The sequence below is a fragment of the Heterodontus francisci genome, chromosome 2, assembly GCF_036365525.1.
Source record: "Heterodontus francisci isolate sHetFra1 chromosome 2, sHetFra1.hap1, whole genome shotgun sequence".
NCBI lineage: Eukaryota > Metazoa > Chordata > Chondrichthyes > Heterodontiformes > Heterodontidae > Heterodontus > Heterodontus francisci.
Genome location: NC_090372.1, coordinates 174,893,459 through 174,913,553, shown reverse-complemented (window position 1 = coordinate 174,913,553; position 20,095 = coordinate 174,893,459). Strand labels below are relative to the sequence as shown.

General features: G+C 44.8%; 1 protein-coding gene across 1 annotated transcript in view; it reads right to left on the bottom strand.

Annotated features, from left to right (window-relative positions):
• The window catches only part of gad2 (glutamate decarboxylase 2), a 174,913-nt gene that overhangs the window by 42,203 nt on the left and 112,615 nt on the right, over positions 1 to 20,095 (bottom strand). Inside the window, exons 10-12 of the mRNA XM_068051788.1 lie at positions 19,609 to 19,725; positions 17,414 to 17,478; positions 15,699 to 15,777 (exon numbers count right to left, since the gene is read on the bottom strand). Coding sequence (XP_067907889.1) covers positions 15,699 to 15,777; positions 17,414 to 17,478; positions 19,609 to 19,725 — 261 coding nt within the window. The remainder of the gene's footprint in view (positions 1 to 15,698; positions 15,778 to 17,413; positions 17,479 to 19,608; positions 19,726 to 20,095) is intronic.

Below are 20,095 nucleotides of genomic sequence, written 5' to 3'. Positions count from 1 at the left end.
CAAATCGGGAAGGGGCCATACTGGACCTGGTGTTGGGGAATGAGCCCGGCCAGGTGGTTGAAGTTTCAGTAGGGGACTACTTTGGGAATAGTGATCACAATTCCGTAAGCTTTAAAATACTCATGGACAAAGACGAGAGTGGTCCGAAAGGAAGAGTGCTAAATTGGGGGAAGGCCAACTATACTAAAATTCGGCAGGAGCTGGGAAATGTAAATTGGGAGCAGCTGTTTGAAGGTAAATCCACATGTGATATGTGGGAGGCTTTTAAAGAGAGGTTGATTAGCGTGCAGGAGAGACATGTTCCTGTGAAAATGAGGGATAGAAATGGCAAGATTAGGGAACCATGGATGACAGGTGAAATTGTGAGACTAGCTAAGAGGAAAAAGGAAGCATACATAAGGTCTAGGCGGCTGAAGAAAGACGAAGCTTTGAAAGAATATCGGGAATGTAGGACCAATCTGAAACGAGGAATTAAGAGGGCTAAAAGGGGTCATGAAATAGCTTTAGCAAACAGGGTTAAGGAAAATCCCAAAGCCTTTTATTCATATATAAGGAGCAAGAGGGTAACTAGAGAAAGGATTGGCCCACTCATGGACAAAGGAGGAAAGTTATGCGTGGAGTCAGAGAAAATGCGTGAGATTCTAAACGAGTACTTTGCATCGGTATTCACCGAGGAGAGGGACATGACGGATGTTGAGGTTAGGAACAGATGTTTGATAACTCTAGGTCAAGTTGGCATAAGGAGGGAGGAAGTGTTGGGTATTCTAAAAGGCATTAAGGTGGACAAGTCCCCAGGTCCGGATGGGATCTATCCCAGGTTCCTGAGGGAAGCGAGAGAGGAAATAGCTGGGGCCTTAACAGATATCTTTGCAGCATCCTTAAACACGGGTGAGGTCCCGGAGGACTGGAGAATTGCTAATGTTGTCCCCTTGTTTAAGAAGGGTAGCAGGGATAATCCAGGTAATTATAGACCGGTGAGCCTGACGTCAGTGGTAGGGAAGCTGCTGGAGAAGATACTGAGGGATAGGATCTATTCCCATTTGGAAGAAAATGGGCTTATCAGTGATAGGCAACATGGTTTTGTACAGGAAAGGTCAAGTCTTACCAACTTAATAGAATTCTTTGAGGAAGTGACAAAGTTGATTGATGAGGGAAGGGCTGTAGATGTCATATACATGGACTTCAGTAAGGCGTTTGATAAGGTTCCCCATGGGAGGCTGATGGAGAAGGTGAAAGCGCATGGGGTCCAAGGTGTGCTAGCTAGATGGATAAAGAACTGGCTGGGCAACAGGAGACAGAGAGTAGCAGTGGACGGGAGTTTCTCAAAATGGAGACGTGTGACCAGTGGTGTTCCACAGGGATCTGTGCTGGGACCACTGTTGTTTGTGATATACATAAATGATTTGGAGGAAAGTATAGGTGGTCTGATTAGCAAGTTTGCAGACGACACTAAGATTGGTGGAGTAGCAGATAGTGAAGGGGACTGTCAGAGAATACAGCAGAATATAGATAGATTGGAGAGTTGGGCAGAGAAATGGCAGGTGGAGTTCAATCAGGGCAAATGCGAGGAGATGCATTTTGGAAGATCCAATTCAAGAGTGAACTATACAGTAAATGGAAAAGTCCAGGGGAAAATTGATGTCCAGAGAGATTTGGGTGTTCAGGTCCATTGTTCCCTGAAGGTGGCAACGCAGGTCAATAGAGTGGTCAAGAAGGCATATGGCATGCTTTCCTTCATCGGACGGGGTATTGAGTACAAGAGTTGGCAGGTTATGTTACAGTTGTATAGGACTTTGGTTCGGCCACATTTGGAATACTGCGTGCAGTTCTGGTCGCCACATTACCAAAAGGATGTGGATGCTTTGGAGAGGGTGCAGAGGAGATTCACCAGGATGTTGCCTGGTATGGAGGGCGCTAGCTATGAAGAGAGGTTGAGTAGATTGGGATTATTTTCATTAGAAAGACGGAGGTTGAGGGGGGACCTGATTGCGGTGTACAAAATCATGAGAGGTATTGACAGGGTGGATAGCAAGAAGTTTTTTTCCCAGAGTGGGGGATTCAATTACTAGGGGAGACGAGTTCAAAGTGAAAGGGGAAAAGTTTAGCGGGGGATATGCGTGGAAAGTTCTTTACGCAGAGGGTGGTGGGTTTCTGGAACGCGTTGCCAGCGGAGGTGGTAGACGCGGGCATGATAGCGTCTTTTAAGATGTATCTCGACAGACACATGAATGGGCAGGAAGTAAAGAGATACAGACCCTTAGAGAATAGGCGACATGTTTAGATAGAGGATCTGGATCGGCGCAGGCTTGGAGGGCCGAAGGGCCTGTTCCTGTGCTGTAACTTTCTTTGTTCTTTTTCTTTGTTCTTTGTCTACCCCCAGCTTCATCCATGGTCTATCAGGGATGTCATGCTCTTTAGTTTGGTACTCGTTACACGCACTGCACTGGCTGATGTGGTCCTTGATTTCATTGCTCATGTTTGGCCAGTAGAGCACTTCTCTTGCCTTCCTCAGACTCAAATCAGTTCCTTGAAGGCTTGCATGGATGCACTTTAACATCTCTCCTCTCAACTCTTTACGGAAAATGACTCTATTTCCTTTGTACAAGATGCCATCTTGGGCTGTCAATTAATCTCTGTAAGTCCAATACGCTCTTGAAATCAAAGGAGTGTCCTTGATGCTGTCAGGCTACCCTTTCATCACTACTTCTTGCAACACTTATAGAGTTGGATCTTGTTGGATAGTTCAATTGATTTGAGCAAGGTGCGTGTCTGTCAGATTCAATGTCTCTGCTGGGTTGATGACTTCCAGAGCATGTCGAGCTGCAGCTTGACGTTGGGTCTGGAAGATTTCACACTCTGTCGTAGCAACATCTACTTTCTTCTTAGAGAGTGCAGCTCTCGACAGCATGTCAGTGATGTACATCTGTTTCCCTTGCTTGTATGTCACATCCAGATGATATCTCTGTAACTGGAGTAACATCCTTTGCAGACACTTTGGAGCAGATAGCAGCGGCTTGCGGAACATGCTTTGAAGTGGCTTGTGGTTGGACTCAACTGTCACTTTGTTCTGTTCTGAAGAAAGGTCACTGACCTGAAACATTAACTCTGCTTCTCTCTCCAGAGATGCTGCCAGACCTGCTGAGTATTTCCAGCACTTCTTGATTTTATTTCAACTGTCACTTTGTTCTGTTCTGATGAAAGGTCACTGACCTGAAACATTAATTCTGCTTCTCTCTCCAGAGATGCTGCCAGACCTGCTGAGTATTTCCAGCACTTTTTGATTTTATCTTAACTGTCACTTTGTCTCTTCCAAGTAGTTATTGATGAAAATGTTCACAAGCAAAGACAATGGCCCGGCACTCTTTCTCGATCTGAGCATAGTGCAGTTCCATTTGTGTTAACGCCCTGGATGCAAATGCAACCGATTGTTCTTGCTGCATTAGGGCTGCTCCAAATCCTGTCTCGCTGGCATCACACTGTAGGATAACTTTTACGTCAGTATTTCAGCACTGACATTGCCATCATTTTCTTTTTTCTTTCTTTTGGGCCTCCTTATCTCGAGAGACAATGGATACGCACCTGGAGGTGGTCAGTGGTTTGTGAAGCAGCGCCTGGAGTGGCTATAAAGGCCAATTCTGGAGTGACAGGCTCTTCCACAGGTGCTGCAGAGAAATTTGTTTGTTGGGGCTGTTGCACAGTTGGCTCTCCCCTTGCGCCTCTGTCTTTTTTCCCGCCAACTACTAAGTCTCTTCGACTCGCCACAATTTAGCCCTGTCTTTATGGCTGCCCGCCAGCTCTGGCGAATGCTGGCAACTGACTCCCACGACTTGTGATCAATGTCACACGATTTCATGTCGCGTTTGCAGACGTCTTTATAACGGAGACATGGACGGCCGGTGGGTCTGATACCAGTGGCGAGCTCGCTGTACAATGTGTCTTTGGGGATCCTGCCATCTTCCATGCGGCTCACATGGCCAAGCCATCTCAAGCGCCGCTGACTCAGTAGTGTGTATAAGCTGGGGGTGTTGGCTGCTTCAAGGACTTCTGTGTTGGAGATATAGTCCTGCCACCTGATGCCAAGTATTCTCCGAAGGCAGCGAAGATGGAATTAATTGAGACGTCGCTCTTGGCTGGCATACGTTGTCCAGGCCTCGCTGCCGTAGAGCAAGGTACTGAGGACACAGGCCTGATACACTCGGACTTTTGTGTTCCGTGTCAGTGCGCCATTTTCCCACACTCTCTTGGCCAGTCTGGACATAGCAGTGGAAGCCTTACCCATGCGCTTGTTGATTTCTGCATCTAGAGACAGGTTACTGGTGATAGTTGAGCCTAGGTAGGTGAACTCTTGAACCACTTCCAGAGCGTGGTCGCCAATATTGATGGATGGAGCATTTCTGACATCCTGCCCCATGATGTTCGTTTTCTTGAGGCTGATGGTTAGGCCAAATTCATTGCAGGCAGACGCAAACCTGTCGATGAGACTCTGCAGGCATTCTTCAGTGTGAGATGTTAAAGCAGCATCGTCAGCAAAGAGGAGTTCTCTGATGAGGACTTTCCGTACTTTGGACTTCGCTCTTAGACGGGCAAGGTTGAACAACCTGCCCCCTGATCTTGTGTGGAGGAAAATTCCTTCTTCAGAGGATTTGAACGCATGTGAAAGCAGCAGGGAGAAGAAAATCCCAAAAAGTGTGGGTGCGAGAACACAGCCCTGTTTCACACCACTCAGGATAGGAAAGGGCTCTGATGAGGAGCCACCATGTTGAATTGTGCCTTTCATATTGTCATGGAATGAGGTGATGATACTTAGTAGCTTTGGTGGACATCCGATCTTTTCTAGTAGTCTGAAGAGACCACGTCTGCTGACGAGGTCAAAGGCTTTGGTGAGATCAATGAAAGCAATGTAGAGGGGCATCTGTTGTTCACGGCATTTCTCCTGTATCTGACGAAGGGAGAACAGCATGTCAATAGTCGATCTCTCTGCACGAAAGCCACACTGTGCCTCAGGGTAGACGCGCTCGGCCAGCTTCTGGAGCCTGTTCAGAGCGACCCGAGCAAAGACTTTCCCCACTATGCTGAGCAGGGAGATTCCACGGTAGTTGTTGCAGTCACCGCGGTCACCTTTGTTTTTATAGAGGGTGATGATATTGGCATCGCGCATGTCCTGGGGTACTGCTCCCTCGTCCCAGCACAGGCATAGCAGTTCATGTAGTGCTGAGAGTATAGCAGGCTTGGCACTCTTGATTATTTCAGGGGTAATGCTGTCCTTCCCAGGGGCTTTACCGCTGGCTAGGGAATCAATGGCATCACTGAGTTCCGATTTGGTTGGCTGTATGTCCAGCTCATCCATGACTGGTAGAGGCTGGGCTGCATTGAGGGCAGTCTCAGTGACAGCATTCTCCCTGGAGTACAGTTCTAGGTAGTGCTCAACCCAGCGGTCCATCTGTTTGCGTTGGTCAGTGATTATGTCCCCCGATTTAGATTTGAGGGGGGTGATCTTCTTGATGGTTGGCCCAAGAGCTCTCTTCATGCCATCATACATTCCTCTGATGTTTCCGGTGTCTGAGGCCAGCTGAATATGACTGCATAGGTGTTGCCAGTAGTCGTTTGCGCAACGCCTAGCTGTTCTTTGTGCAGTACTTCTGGCTGCTTTAAGTGCTGCGGATGTTAAATCGCTGGGGGCTTTCTTGTAGTTCAAAAGTGCAATGCGCTTAGCGGCTATGACAGGTTCCAGCTCTTCATTATGAGATTGAAACCAGTCTGCATTTCTCTTCGCATTATTAGTCGCTTGATTTTAGTGAATGCTGCTTCTTGTTCTGTGCCCCAATACCACCGCACATCCTTGGCAGTGAGTTAGTGTAATAGTTCACACTCTGACGGCAAATTGGGCAAGAATTTTGCTAAATAGTTGACCAATCCAACAAATCGTTGCACTGCTTTTACTTCTGTTGATCGCCACATCGCTGCTACTGCTTTTTGGGATCCGGGCGAAGACCTTTTGCTGTCAGTACATACTATGTACTTGACTTTGGGCATCTTTAATTGCAATATTTTCTTGTTTAGGTTCAGGTTTATCTGGCGAGCTCTGTCCAGCAGTCGCACTAGATTTTGATCATGGTCAGCAATGGCTTCTTCCACTGATTCTCCGCATCCATAAACTAGCAGATCGTCCACTATAGCTTCCACTCCAGGAAGATCACTAACTATCTCATGCTGTCTGCGTTGATACTCCTCTGGAGCCATGGAAATGCCAAACGGCATGCGCAACCATCTGTATCTCCCGAACGTGTCCAGAATGTAGTTAGAAAGCTGCTGCTTTCATCTCGCTTTACCTGCCAGTAACCATTCTTCGGATCTAGGGTAGTGAAGATTTTTGCCTTTGCAAGTTGTGGCAAAATTCCTTTGATGGTTGGGATGGATTAGTGTGATCTCTTCAGAGCTTTATTTAGATCCTTTGGGTTGCTGCATAACCTGAAGCTTTCCAGATTGTTTCACTGCTACCATGCTGCTAATCCATTCTGTAGGAGTTGTCACTTTCTTGATTACTCCTTTCTTTTCCAGCTCTTCTATCTTGTCTTTCAGGCTGGCCTTGAGGGCAGCTGGAACTTTCCTTAGTAGCTGTTGAATTGGTCTTACCCTCTCATTTACTTCGAGATCCTAAACCTGTAAATACATCATTGTATTCCTCTAGGATCTGTTCTGCGGTCAATGGTTTAGTGTGCTGTGTTGCAAATCTCTTTTTGCAAGTTGAGGGTGACCAGTCCAAGCTTTAGACTTGTTTTGGCTGAGATGAGTGGCTTTTGCTTGCCGTCTATGATCTGAAACTCCAGATCTTCGTTCTTGCCATTGCATTGGGCTGTCAGAGTAATTTGGCCTCTCAGCACTAGTATGTGCCATCATATAGCCTGAACCTTACTTTTGAGGTCTTCATTTTTGGATTGCCATGTTGAGCCACTTTGCACAGGTCTGTGAAGGTCATGATGTTGCATTACGCACCGGTGTCTATCTGACACTATATGTTGACTTGATATTTGCAGTCATGATTCCAACAGTCACAAACTATTTATCACCTATCGACCTGACTGAACCAACCAGTTGTATGGTGTATAGTGATTCGTCAGAATCTTCAGCTGATATCTCTCCAGTGGCCATCTATACCTGCTTGTTGTGCTTCCTTCTAGCCAAACACTTATGTGCAGAATGATTCAGCTTCTTGCAGTGAGAACACTGCTCTCCCCAAGCTGGACATGTCTTCTTTTCCTGTGCGTGATGTCCTCTGCAGTATTTGCATCCTGCCCTTTGTCTGTGATTTTTCTGCCCTTTTGGCCTGGAATGTCTATCATCATAATGCAAGGCCTGTCTGTTCTACCATGAATATGATCTAGCTGCTGATTTATAACCTCAGCACTTCTGCACATGTCAATCGCTTTCCTAAGAGTAAGTTTGTCTTCTCTCAGTAGACATGCTCCCACTGTAGGATATCTTATGCCTAATACAATCCTGTCTTTAATTAGACCATCTTTTAGTTGCGCAAATTCACAGGATTCTGTGAGCTGTGTTAATGCAGTCACATATTGATCAATGGACTCTTTTTCACCATGGGCCCTAATATTGAACACATACCGTTCATAGGTTACGTTCACTTGGGGTTCAAAGCGTGCCTTCAAGGTGTTAAAATTTCTGCTGTCTTTTTTTAATGCTCTTCAAAGAGATTTAGGGTGGAATACACTTTGTGACCATCTCTCCCCAACATGATAAAAGTGTAGCTACTCGTAGCTGCTCTGGTTTGTTAATTAAATCTGTTGCAATTTCATAATTTTGCCATTGCAAATGGATAAACTGCCAGTTCTGCCTCATATCACCTTTCATTTCAACTAGTGCAGGCAGAGGAAAATTTGCAGCCACTGTCTTACCCTATGCTTTCAGCTGTTTCTTTGTTCCTTTTCTGTGGCATCCTGTGGCTTTTAGCAGCTTTTAGCCATTGGGACCATTCCTTTAGCTTTTGTTCCATAGTTGTGCTTCTCAACAGCTCTTCAACACTCAGTCTCAGCTCCACTCTGACACCATGCTACGAGCTCACAGGATAAAAGTCTGGTATGTACTGTGCCTTTAATGAAACTGACTCTGATGGCTGCCTGCAGTCAGAGTGCCTCATGGTAGAGGTCACATGATTATGGCAAGCCAGGAGGCACATTTGTACACTATTGCATTTCTATCCCAAACATACCGAGGCCCAATGCTAATCAATTTTAAAAGGGATTATTTATGTTCAAAAAGAGGCCTCTTTGCTAAGGGATAGAAGGCAAGTGTAGTGGTGAAGGATGCTTTACTGACTGGAGGAAAGTTTGCGTTGGGGTCCTTCAGGGGTCAGTATTAAGACTACTGCTTTTCTTATATATAAATTACCTGGACTTGGGTATCGGGAGCACAATTTCAAAGTTTGTGAATGATTCAAAACTTAGCAATGTAGTATACAGTAAGGAGGATAGTGGCAGACTTCAGGTGGTCTTAGACAGTCTGGTAAAATGGGTAGACACATGAGAGATGCAACTTAATGCAAGTAAGTGTGAAGTGGCGCACTTTGGGAGAAATAACATAGAGAGGCCACATAACCTAAATGGCACTATTTTGAGCAGGTACAAATTGTAAAGGGACCTGGGGTGCATATTCACAAATCTTCGAAGGTGGCAGGGTAAACCAATAAGGCAGTTAAGAATGCGTATGGGATATTTGGCTTTGTAAATAAAGGCATTGAATACAAAAACATGGAAGTCATGCCAAACGTGTATAAATCTATGGTTAGGCCTCAGCTGGAGTGTATGTGTACAATTCTGAGCACCACACTTTAGGATGGATGTCAAAGCCTTGGAAACAGTACACAGCAAATTTACCAGGATGTTGGACTTCATTTATGTGGCAAGATTGGAGAAACTGGGATTATTCTCCTTAGAGCAGAGAAGGCTAAGAGAATACCTAATAGAGGTATTCATAGAAACATAGAAAAATAGGAGCAGGAGTAGGCCATTCAGCCCTTTGAAAATAATGAGAGGCATTGCTAGAACAAGTCAGGAGTAATTGTTTCCTTTGGCAAGTAAGTCAGTAACCAGAGGTAATAGACATAAAATAATTGGGAAAAGTAGAGGGGAAATGAGGAAAAATAATTTCACACAGAGGGTTGTTAGGAGTTGGAATGCACTATCTGAAAGGGTGGTGGAATAAGATTCCATTGGAAATTACCTAGAGAGAGTTGGGAGCGGTGACAGCAGCGGCGAACCTGAGCGGAATCTACCAGGGAGAGAATAAATCCAGACCCAGGCTCGGGGCCTTCCATTTACCTGGAGAGAGTCAAGAGCAGTGGCAGCAGCAGCAGCGGACCTACAAGGAACCTACCAGGAAGAGAATAAATCTGGACTCAGGCTCGGGACCTTCCACTTACCTGAAGAGAGTCGGGAGCAGTGGTGGACCTGCGGGGAACCTACCTCTACCTGCTGGAGATGGGAAAAAATAGAGCAAAAAAAAAAAAATCAAACCGTGACATCACATGAAAGTGGTGAGTTGATTGGCTGGTGAGTATTTGCTGCTTAGAAACTCAGTTGAAACAACTAAGAGTTTAAAAATGTCAAAAATATTCAGTATTAATCACAAGTAACAAGTGGGTAGCTGGTGACTGTTATCTTTTATTTTTAAATAAGGTTTATTTTTAAATAAGGTTTATTACTACTGGTAAGGGTATTACTACTATTATTAGCATTTTTGTATTGGTAGGGTATATTAATAATATTAAGGTAGATTAGTATTGATGAAGTTTAGTATTAGCAGTAGTAAGGTCATTATTACTATTGGTAGCTTATTAGTATTAGTAGTAGCAGGGTTTATTAGTAGCAGGGTTTATTAGTAGTACCAAGGTTTATTTATCCAATAGATAGAGAAATGGCAGGGCTGTTCTAACCTCAGGAGTGCACATCCTGTGCTATGTGGGAACTCCAGGACACTTGTCGGATTCTGGATAACCATATGCGAAAGAAGTGTCGTCAGTTGCAGCAGCTTGAGCTCTGGGTTGCGTAATTTGAACAGCAGCTGGTGACACTGCAGCACATCTGTGAGGATGAGAGCTTCATGGATAGCACATTTATAGATGTGGTCACCCCACATGCATGCAGGTAGAGAGAGAATGGGTGACAACCAGACAGTCAAGAAGAATCAGGCAGGTAGTGCAGGAGACCCCTGAGTGCATCTCACTCTCCAACTGGTATTCAGTTCTGAATACTGAGGAAAGTGATGGTTAATCTGGGGCGTGCTGCCAGAGCCAAGGACATGGCACCATGGGTGGCTCAGCTGCATAGGGGAGCACAAGGAAGACTGGAAGAGCAATAGTGATAGGAGATTCAATAGTTAGGGGAACAGACAGGCATTTCTGTGGCCACAGACGTGAATCCAGGATGGTATGTTGCCTCTCTGGTGTCAGGGTCAAGGATATCACTGAACGACTGTGGGCACCCTGAGGGGAGAGGGTGAACAGCCAGCAGTTATGGTCCACATTGGTACCAATGACATAGGTAGAACGTGGGATGTGGTCCTGCAGAAAGAGTTTAGTGAGCTAGGTAAGAAATTAGCAAGCAGGACCTCAAAAGTAGTGATCTCCAGATTACTCCCAGTACCACCTGCAAGTGAGTATAGAAACAGGAGGATAGTGCAGATGAACGTGTGGCTGGAAAGATGGTACAGGAGGGAGAGCTTTAGTTTCCTGGGACACTGGGACCAGTTCTAGAGAAGTTGGGACCTGTACAGGCTGGAAGGTCGCACCTGAACAGAGCTGGGACAAATTTCCTTGCGGGGCGATTTGCTAGTGCTATATGGGAGGGTTTAAACTAACTTGGCATGGGGGAACGAGGGGAAAATATCAGAGAGGAATACCAATGTGCACAGAATAAGGGGAGAGTCAGATAGCACTAGAGGGGAGAATAGTAAGTTAATAGGTGGGGTCAGAAAGTAATAAAGTCTAAATCAGGATTAATGTGCATGTATGTGAATGCACAGAGTGTTATTAAGATTGGCGAGTTACAGGTGCAGATTGACTTGTGGAAAAATGATGTTGTGCCAAAACAGAGACCTGGCTCAAACAAGGGCAAGACTGCGTCTTGAACATTCCTGGATACAAGGGGCTCGATTTTACCTTAGGCGGATGGGAATTCGCCAGCGACATAAAAGTCGGTGGCGAACCCGCTTCCGTCTAGCTCGGGGATCCGTCCCAAATTTTACGGGTCCCCGGGCTTTAATTGTCCCGAGGTAGGACTTCCATCCACTTGAGGGAGGAGCTCCTGCCTCAGTGAGCTGCTGGCCAATCAGCGGCCCGACAGCTCTTAGTCCCAGCTGTGCCACAGGGAGCGGTGGCAGCTGCTGGGACTGCAGCCCAGCCATCGCCATGGAGCCTGGAGATGAGGTAAGTTGGGCTTTCTTCACCAGGGGAATCTGTCCTTCCCTGGTGAGGCTGGAGTGGCCACTTAAGGGCTTTGATTAGCCTCAGGTGGGCGGGACGTTCCCCCCCCCCAACCTCCCACCCCCACCCAACCACCATAAAGTTGACTGGAGGCAGGAGCGGGGCGGGTAGGCCTCCCGGAGACTCCCGCTCAATTTTACGCCGCCTCCGTGTTTCCATCCGACCCGCTGGGGTGGCGTAAAATTCAGCCCAAGGTGTTCAGGAAAGATAGGAAAGGGATAAAAGGGGCAGGGGTGGTGGTATTGATTAAGGAGAGCATTGCAGTGCGGGAGAAAAGGATGTCCCAGAGGGGTCGAGGACAGAATCAATTTGGTTAGAGCTAAGGAACAAAAAAGGTGCAGTTACATTGTTCGATGTTGTCTATAGGCCACCAACTAGTGGGAAGGTTGTGGAGGAACAAATTTGCAAGGAAATTACAGAGAGGTACCAAAAATTATAGGGGGGTAGTTATAATGGGGGACTTTAATTATCCAAACATAGACTGGGATAGTAGTAGTGTAAAGGGCAGTGAAGGGCAAGAGTTACCAGAGTGTGTTCAGGAAAATTTTCTACAGCAGTATGTTTCTAGTCTAATGAGAAAGCAGGCACTGCCAGTCCTGGTTCTTGGAAATGAGGTACATACATACGAATTAGTAACAGGAGTAGGCCACTCAGCCCCTCGTGTCTGCTCTGCCATTCAATAAGATCATGGCTGATCTGATTGTAACCTCGACTTCACATTCATGCCTACCCCCAATAACCTTTCACCCCTCTTGCTTATCTAGAATCTATCTACCTCTGCCTTAAAAATATTTCAAGACTCTGCTTCCACCACCTTTTGAGGAAGAGAGTTCCGAAGACTCATGACCCTCTGAGAGAAAAACTTTTTCCTCATTTCTGTCTTAAATGGGTGACCCCTTATTTTTAAACAGTGACCCCTAGTTCTAGATTCTCCTGCAAGGTGGGCCAAGTGGATTAAGTATCAGTAGGAGAGCATTTAGGAGATAGCGATCATTGTATCATAAAGTTTAGGCTGATTATGGAAAAGGACAAAGAACAATCCAGAGTAAGAATAATTAACTAGGGGAAAGCCAACTTCAATGGGGTAAGAACGGAGTTGGGGTGAATAAATTGGAATCAAAGGTTGGCAGGAAAAACAGATGAACAATGGGCTACCTTCAAAGAAGAGATAGTTCAGGCACAGTCACGGTATGTTCCCGCGAAGGGGAAAGGTAGGGCAAACAAATCCAGAGCTCCCTGGATGACAAAAGAGGTAGAGATTAAGATAAAGAAGAAAAAGTGTGCTTATGACAGATGCCAGGTAGAAAATATGAGTGAGAACCAGGCTGAATATAAAAGGTCAAGAGGGGAAGTAAAAAAGCAAATAAGAGAAGCTAAGAGAGAGCATGAAAAGAGACTGGCAGCGAATATTAAATGGAATCCCAAAGTTTTCTATAGACAGATAAATAGTAAAAGGGTGGTAAAAGGAGAAGTTGGACTGATTAGGGACCATAAAGGGGATTTACATATGGAGGCAGAGGGCGTAGCTGAGGGTTTAAATGAATACTTTGCATCTCCATCAAGGAAGAAGATGCAACCCAGTCAATGGTGAAAGAGGAGGTAATTCAGACACTAGAAGGGTTTAAAATTGATAAGGAGGACTTATTGGATAGATTGTCTGTACTTAAAGTGGATAAGGCACCAGGACTGGATGAGATGCATCCAAGGATACTGAGAGAAGTGAGAATGGAAATCATGAAGGCACTGGCCATAATTTTTCAGTCTTCCTTCTACTCAGGTGTGGTGCCAGAGGACTGGAGAATTGCAAACGTTACACCCTTGTTCAAAAAGGGTGGAAAGATAAGCCCAGCATCCACAGGCCATGGATTTCTTAAGGGAAAATCATGCTTAACTATCTTGCTGGAGTTTTTTGAGGAGGTAATAGAAAGGGTTGATGAAGGCAATGCAGTTGATGTAGTGTACATGGACTTTCAAAAGACGTTTGATACAGTGCCACACAACAGACTTGTGAGCAAAGTTATAGCTCATGGAATAAAAGGGATGGTAGTAACATGGGTGTGGAATTGGCTGAGTGACAGGAAACAAAGAGTTTTTACGGCTGGAGGAAGGTTTGTGATAGAGTTTCTCAGGGGTCAGTGTTGGGACTCTTGCTTTTCCTGATATATATTAATGATCTAGACCTTGGTGGACAGGGCACAATTTCAAAGTTTGCGGATGATACAAAACTTGGAAGCATTGTGAACTGTGAGAAAGATAGAGTAGAACTTCTTCACCCAGAGGGTTGTTAATCTATGGAATTCCTTGCCCAGTGAAGTAGTTGACGCTTCTTCAGTAAACGTTTTTAAAGCTAAGGTAGATATCTTTTTGAACAATAAAGGAATTAAGGGATACGGTGAGAGCGCGGGTAAGTGGATCTGAGTCCACGAAAAGATCAGCCATGATCTTATTGAATGGTGGAGCAGGCTCGAGGGGCCGGACGGCCTACTCCTGCTCCTAGTTCTTATGATCTTATGAACTTCAAAAGGACATAGACAAGTTCATGGAATGGGCAGATAGGTGGCAGATGGAGTTCAGTGCAGAGAAATGTGAAGTGATTCATTTTGGTAGGGAGAACATGGAGAGACAATATAAAATAAAGGGTACAATTCTAAAAGTGGTGCAGGAGCAGAGGGACCTGGGTGTATATCTGCATATGCCATTGAAAGTGGCAGGACTGATTGAGAGAGCAGTTAATAAATCAAACAGTATCCTGGGCTTTATTAATAGGGGCATAGCGTACAAGAGCTGTTGAACATACATAAGACACTAGTTCAGCCTCAGCTGGAGTATTGCATCCAGTTCTGGGCGGTGTACTTTCGGAAAGATGTGAGGGCATTAGAGAGAGTACAGAAAAAATTCATGAGAATGGTTCCAGGGATGAGGAACTTCAGTTATGAAGATAGATTGGAGAAGTTAGGACGGTTTTCCTTGGAGAAGAGAAGGCTGAGAGGTGATTTGATAGAGGTATTCAAAATCATGAGGGGTCTGGACAGAGCAGATAGAGAGAAACTGTTCCCACTCGTGAAATGATCAAGAACGAGAGGACACAGATTTAAAGTAATGGGTGAGAGAAGCAAAAGCAACACAAGGAAAAACTTTTTCATGCAGCGAGTGGTTAAGATCTGGAATGCACTGCCTGAGAACGTGGTGGAGGCAGGTTCAATTGAAGCATTCAAAAGGGAATTAGACAGTTATATGAAAAGGAAGAATGTGCAGGGTTACGGGGAGAAGGTGGGGGAATGGAACTAGGTGAATTGCTCTTTCAGAGAGCCGGTGCGGACACGATGGACCAAATGGCCTCCTTCTGCACTGTTATAATTCTATAATTTTGTGAAATTTCAAAAGGCAATTGAACATGTACTTGAAGAGAACTAATTAGCAAGGTTATGGGAAAAAAGCTGTGATATGAGATAAAGTTGGACAGCTCTTTCAAAGAGCTGACACAAGTATGACGGGCCAAATGGCCTCCTTCTATTTTGTAACACTCTCTGATTGCTCCCTTGCGAGCAGACATAAAGTTTACTTGCCATTTCTTCAGACCTTCTCAGGCTCAAGCCCAGCCTTAGTGACAGGGCGGGCACTGTTCTAATTCTCCTATTGGTGGAATCAGGTGGGCACTTCTGAAGCATTGAAAATGTTACTAACTTCATGGCCCACAGTTTGGGAGGAGATCTGTGTCCCTGTCTATCAGCGGCTGAGATTTCCACTCTACTGGTCTTCTGAAAAGAAAGTGGAGGTTCTGGAATTTCGGGCCGGCTGACTTTTTCTGCAATACGATTGCACAGTCACTGACAACCATCGGTCATTGTGGCTTGTCTAAGTGACAAATATTCGTGGATGTACCAAGACAGTGAGTGGCAGCAGGCTATTTCACTGGGAGGAACGGCACACTCGAGTCCATCCTCTACTCAGCCAATGTTGTTGAACTTTCACATGCATTTTCTGGGTGGGTCACTGAACAACAAGCAAGAACAGAGAGCCCAGGTTGATTTTCACCTGGAAGTGCTGCGTCCAATTGCTATGCCTCTACTGCCGCATTGGGTGAGGTCATCAGTGCTCGCACCCATCTGGGAACTGCCTGGTCTGTTTTTGTAAATGACATTTAAAGTTTCCAACTGCATTAGTGATTTACATTCAATGACCTTTGCAATAAAATAGCCCCTACCTCTTCCCTAACAAGTAGAGCAGAACACTGAAGCGGAACTCCCATCATCTTGTGCGGATTCCAAGTGACAGAATTGCCTCTAAAAATAAAAATATAATAAACTGTATTTATTAATAAAATCAACCAAAGCAGGAAAGCCTCCATTCTGCATCTGAAAAGCAGGTAGTCAACAGTCAGAAATCTGCAGCTGAGGGTGGGCGGCGAGGAGTGGAAGGGGGAGAGGTGGCATCTCGACCATCCTTTGAACACCCAAGGGCAGCCGATGTGATATTAGACAGGGCTGGAAATGGTCGAGTAGCTCAGCCGCCTGAAACAGTTTAAAGCTGTTCAAATATGCTAATTGGGATCCTACCATGTTGTAGGCCCCCTGGTAAAATTAAGGTGTGAACTGGAATTGAGAGGCCTTACCAGTGTTGCCTGAAGGACACTGGAGGCCTCTGAAGAAACGCCTGGAAAATGCACCCTCACCCCCACCGATTTGAGCTGTAGCAGGATGCCTATTTGATGCCCACAGCTCGCCAGCAGCATTTAAATGAGCCCAAGCTCAAATTTGGCCTGGGCACAGATTGAGCGCTCTGTGGATTTTGTGTCTGTTTTGGGTGCAAGTTGAATTTTCAGTAAATGTGACTTTTCAGTATCGTTAGTGTTTCAAGTCTGAACCTGATACTGATAGTGCTTTTATCTACCATATCCTTCTTCTAAGTCACCAACTAGGCTGAGGAATCTGTTGATGATAAACATCATAAGTAGTGACAATATCTTTGACAATCAAACTCTGGGTGAGCCAAAAGGGCTCTGACAGGCTACAAGGTAAGCTATGAAAATCATCATGGTAACTCACAAAGTTAGACAAGCCAGACCTCCCACAATTGCCATAAAAATCCAGGGGATATGGCAATATCATAATTTTAGAGCTGCCTACAGAAAATGTTCATTAAGTCACCTCCCCAGGTTTAGAGGTTATCAGGTCAACATGAAAGTGCAGCTGATGCAGCAGATTTTATGGCAGCATCAAATAATAAAATGAAATTCCTCAAACCCAGTCGATTCTTTCAGCCTACAGTGACAGCAACATGAAGACCAATTAGAAACATGTTCTGTTACAAACTACTTTACAGACACAAGGGAGTTGTATATGTAGATTGGGGGTTGGGGAAGTGGGATTGATGATGTCATTGGGACCTGAAATGCTATTTTAACCAGAGGCCTGAGAAGGGAGGCATTAATGGCTTCCCTGCCAGTCAAAACCCGCCAGGAACAGAAGCCAAGCCAAAAGAGGAAGTTGCAACTCTGGGCTCCACAAGAAAACTTTACCTGTCCTAGGCTCCACCCTCACTTCTCATCCCCTTCCTTGAACAGGATTCCCTTCCCAGAGCACTTACCTTGTGCCAGAGACCATTCCCCTGGGTTCCTAGGCATTTCTTTTAGAAAGGAGCATGTTAATAAGGCCCAGGTCATTAAAACCAGCCAAGCCTCACTGCTGCCTTTTCCTGTCCGGGAGTCAAAGTCGAGCCCAAAAGGCTTTGAGTTTTCATGGAATTGACCCGATTTCCTCCGGGAATTCAACTATTTCTCTGGGGGTTCCATTAGTCTCCCACCAAGTTTGCAGTGGGAGTTTAAGATCACCCATGTGGAAATTCAGGGCCAGACTGTCTGAGAACCAGCACGCCTAAGCTCTACACTAGATCTGGAAAAGTGACAACATGATCCTTTACCTCTCGGCTCCATTTAGCTTCCACCGGTGTTTTCTAGACATCAGTAAACCACCACCCCAGGCTGCCTGAATTAAGACAAAGCACATATTGAATCATTGTAATCTCAACATTTCACAACATTTACGCAAACACAAATATCTGGAAATGGGCTGAGGTAAAACCAATGGATTGCCTTTCATTTTGGAAAAGGGACTCATTTTGTTGTTTGGTGGAAACATAAGTGGGGTGAGGCCAACATTTTGTTAAAATTTGCCTTTGAATTCAAAAAATAAAAACCTATCCTGCAACTGATGGATTGAGGGCTCACAAAGTCTCAAGTCTTGATTTTTTGACCTCAGCAAAATTGCACTGGGAGAGTAGCTGCCAGCACAAAGTAAGTTAAAAGTATACTGAGGAGAGTATGCAATTTTGCAGGGTCTGCTCAGATAATTAAAGAATTCCCAGCACAGCTCTGGCTTTGCACAGGTAGTGAGCCTAATGGAGATGCAGAAAATCTGGCTAGCAGCTCAAATTTAAGGGGACAGGACAAGTTAAAGTTACGCAGCTGCATATGGAGACAAATGTTGTTTCAGCCTCTTTTCCCTCAATTGTGATGCTTTGTTTCAGGGTAGCATGAAAGAAATCTGTGGTATCAGCTGAAAAATTGTTTGCAGATGCAACATAATAGTTTTTTAAAATCTAACATGGCAAGTTTCATCTTTGTCCCAGTGAATGGTAACAGCTACAAGACAAGGTTGCCCAATTTCATCATGCTGCTGAATTCCCCAAACGTTCAAGCTGCCGGACATAATGTTATAGCCTTGCATGATTAGAAGGGAGTCTGGTCCATCAATATTTGGATGGCCTGTGATCATGAACCCTGAATCTTGCAAGGCAATGCCCCCTTGGCAGGCAGCAGTCACATTTCTTTTATTCTAAGGCAACCACCTCTGCCAGGCTTAGTTGAGAGAGAAGGTAAATTGTGAGGATGGCTCCTCGGAGGCCAAGGTGACTATCTACAGCAATGGCTAAGGGCACCCTTACTATCCAAAGACAAAAGCAGGATTCAGACATCGTGAGGACCATGCAGCTATCAGGATCATTGAAGACCATATTAATGGCATCTTGAAGCACGTTTCATATGCTCCCACAGGTCAGAAGCCAGGCTTGCTATATAATTTTTGTAATACAAAACAGCCAGGAAGACTACTGCAAAAGATACTCAGATAGCACATATGCAGCCGAATCCCAGAGTCATTCCTTTAAACAACCACCATTCCCCCACCACCCCCAATCCATATAACAGTTCAGTGGCAGGGGCTGATTAATCTGCCACCCATATTGTTATTGTCACTGTGTAATGAGCAGTTTATTTTTCATACTCATGCTATTACAGTTGATACACCACTCCAATTGTTGCAGTATTAGACCCCAAATAATACTCAATGCTTCTGTTTTTATTCCTTAAAAATATTTCTGCTGTTCTACAATATGCAGAGATGAGATGTTTGGACTAGGTATGGGTGATAGAGCTGATGCTGCAATCTGTGCATCACATTAAGGTGTGAGAAAGTCTTATAGATGAAGCAGGACAGAGAATATTAGGCAAGAAACAGAGGAAGGAAAGGTAAATGGGAATTGGTTTATAATGAGGTAGAGAAACAGGTTCAAAGAAGGGCAAGAGAAGAAAATACTAAGGAAAAGGGAAAGGCTGAAGAGGAAGATGGGAAGCTGTCAGTTGAGAGACCAGATTGTAACAGCTACAGTTCTGTTGCAAATTAGTTGCAACAGTAAAATCCACAGTCACTAAGCATAAACCAATTGGATGCTAATCTGACCCAAGTGCTAGTAGTCCTTCCATTTCCATAGTGTTACTGTGAAATGCTGCAGGTTTGGGGGTAAAGTTTAAGATTTAACATTTTTAGCAACAGGAGCATATATTGGGAACTTGAGCTTGGAGGTCAGTGCACCTGTTTCGTGCACTATACTATCTTCCATTCAGGCCTCTACACCTGCATTCCTAACTTCTTCTCCTGCTGTGTGAAGATGATGGGAGCACTAAGTTATAAAACTCACCCCATTATGAAATATTATCAGAAATATGAACATTTATAATTTCAAGAGGACTCTGTGAAGCACTGCAATTAAACATATCGGAACGTGCAGACTGTAGTAGTGTCTTAATGAAGATTGTTTTTGTGAATGGACTCACTCACATCAACGTGCATCCAGATCTTGTACTTGTTACATATATCAGCGATAGCCACAAGAGGATCGAAGGCGCCATACACTGTAGTGCCTGCTGTAGCATTAACAAAGAATGGCACAAAGCCCTGCACAAAATAAAAGGAGACCGATTAAAGGCAGTTGCATGAAGTATTAAAAGGAGGAACTAAGGTACTCTTATGTAGCTCCCAGATATTGGAATATTTTTTCTTTGTATATAACAGCAGGCCTGCAGCACCCATCCTTGATCTGAAAGAGAAAAGGATCTAGGGTTCTGTTTGCTTTTCTGTACTTTGTTGCCCACCCCTCTAAGGTCCTCAGATTGGAGCTAGGCAGGGCACAGGCAATAAAACCCACTTCTTCTGGGCAACCGTTAAAACAGATGCATTTCTAGTTGGAGGAAAATGAGGTGGTTGGGGTGAGCATGCTATCTGATGCCATATTTCTGTGGCAGCCCATAACTTGTTCCTATTGCAC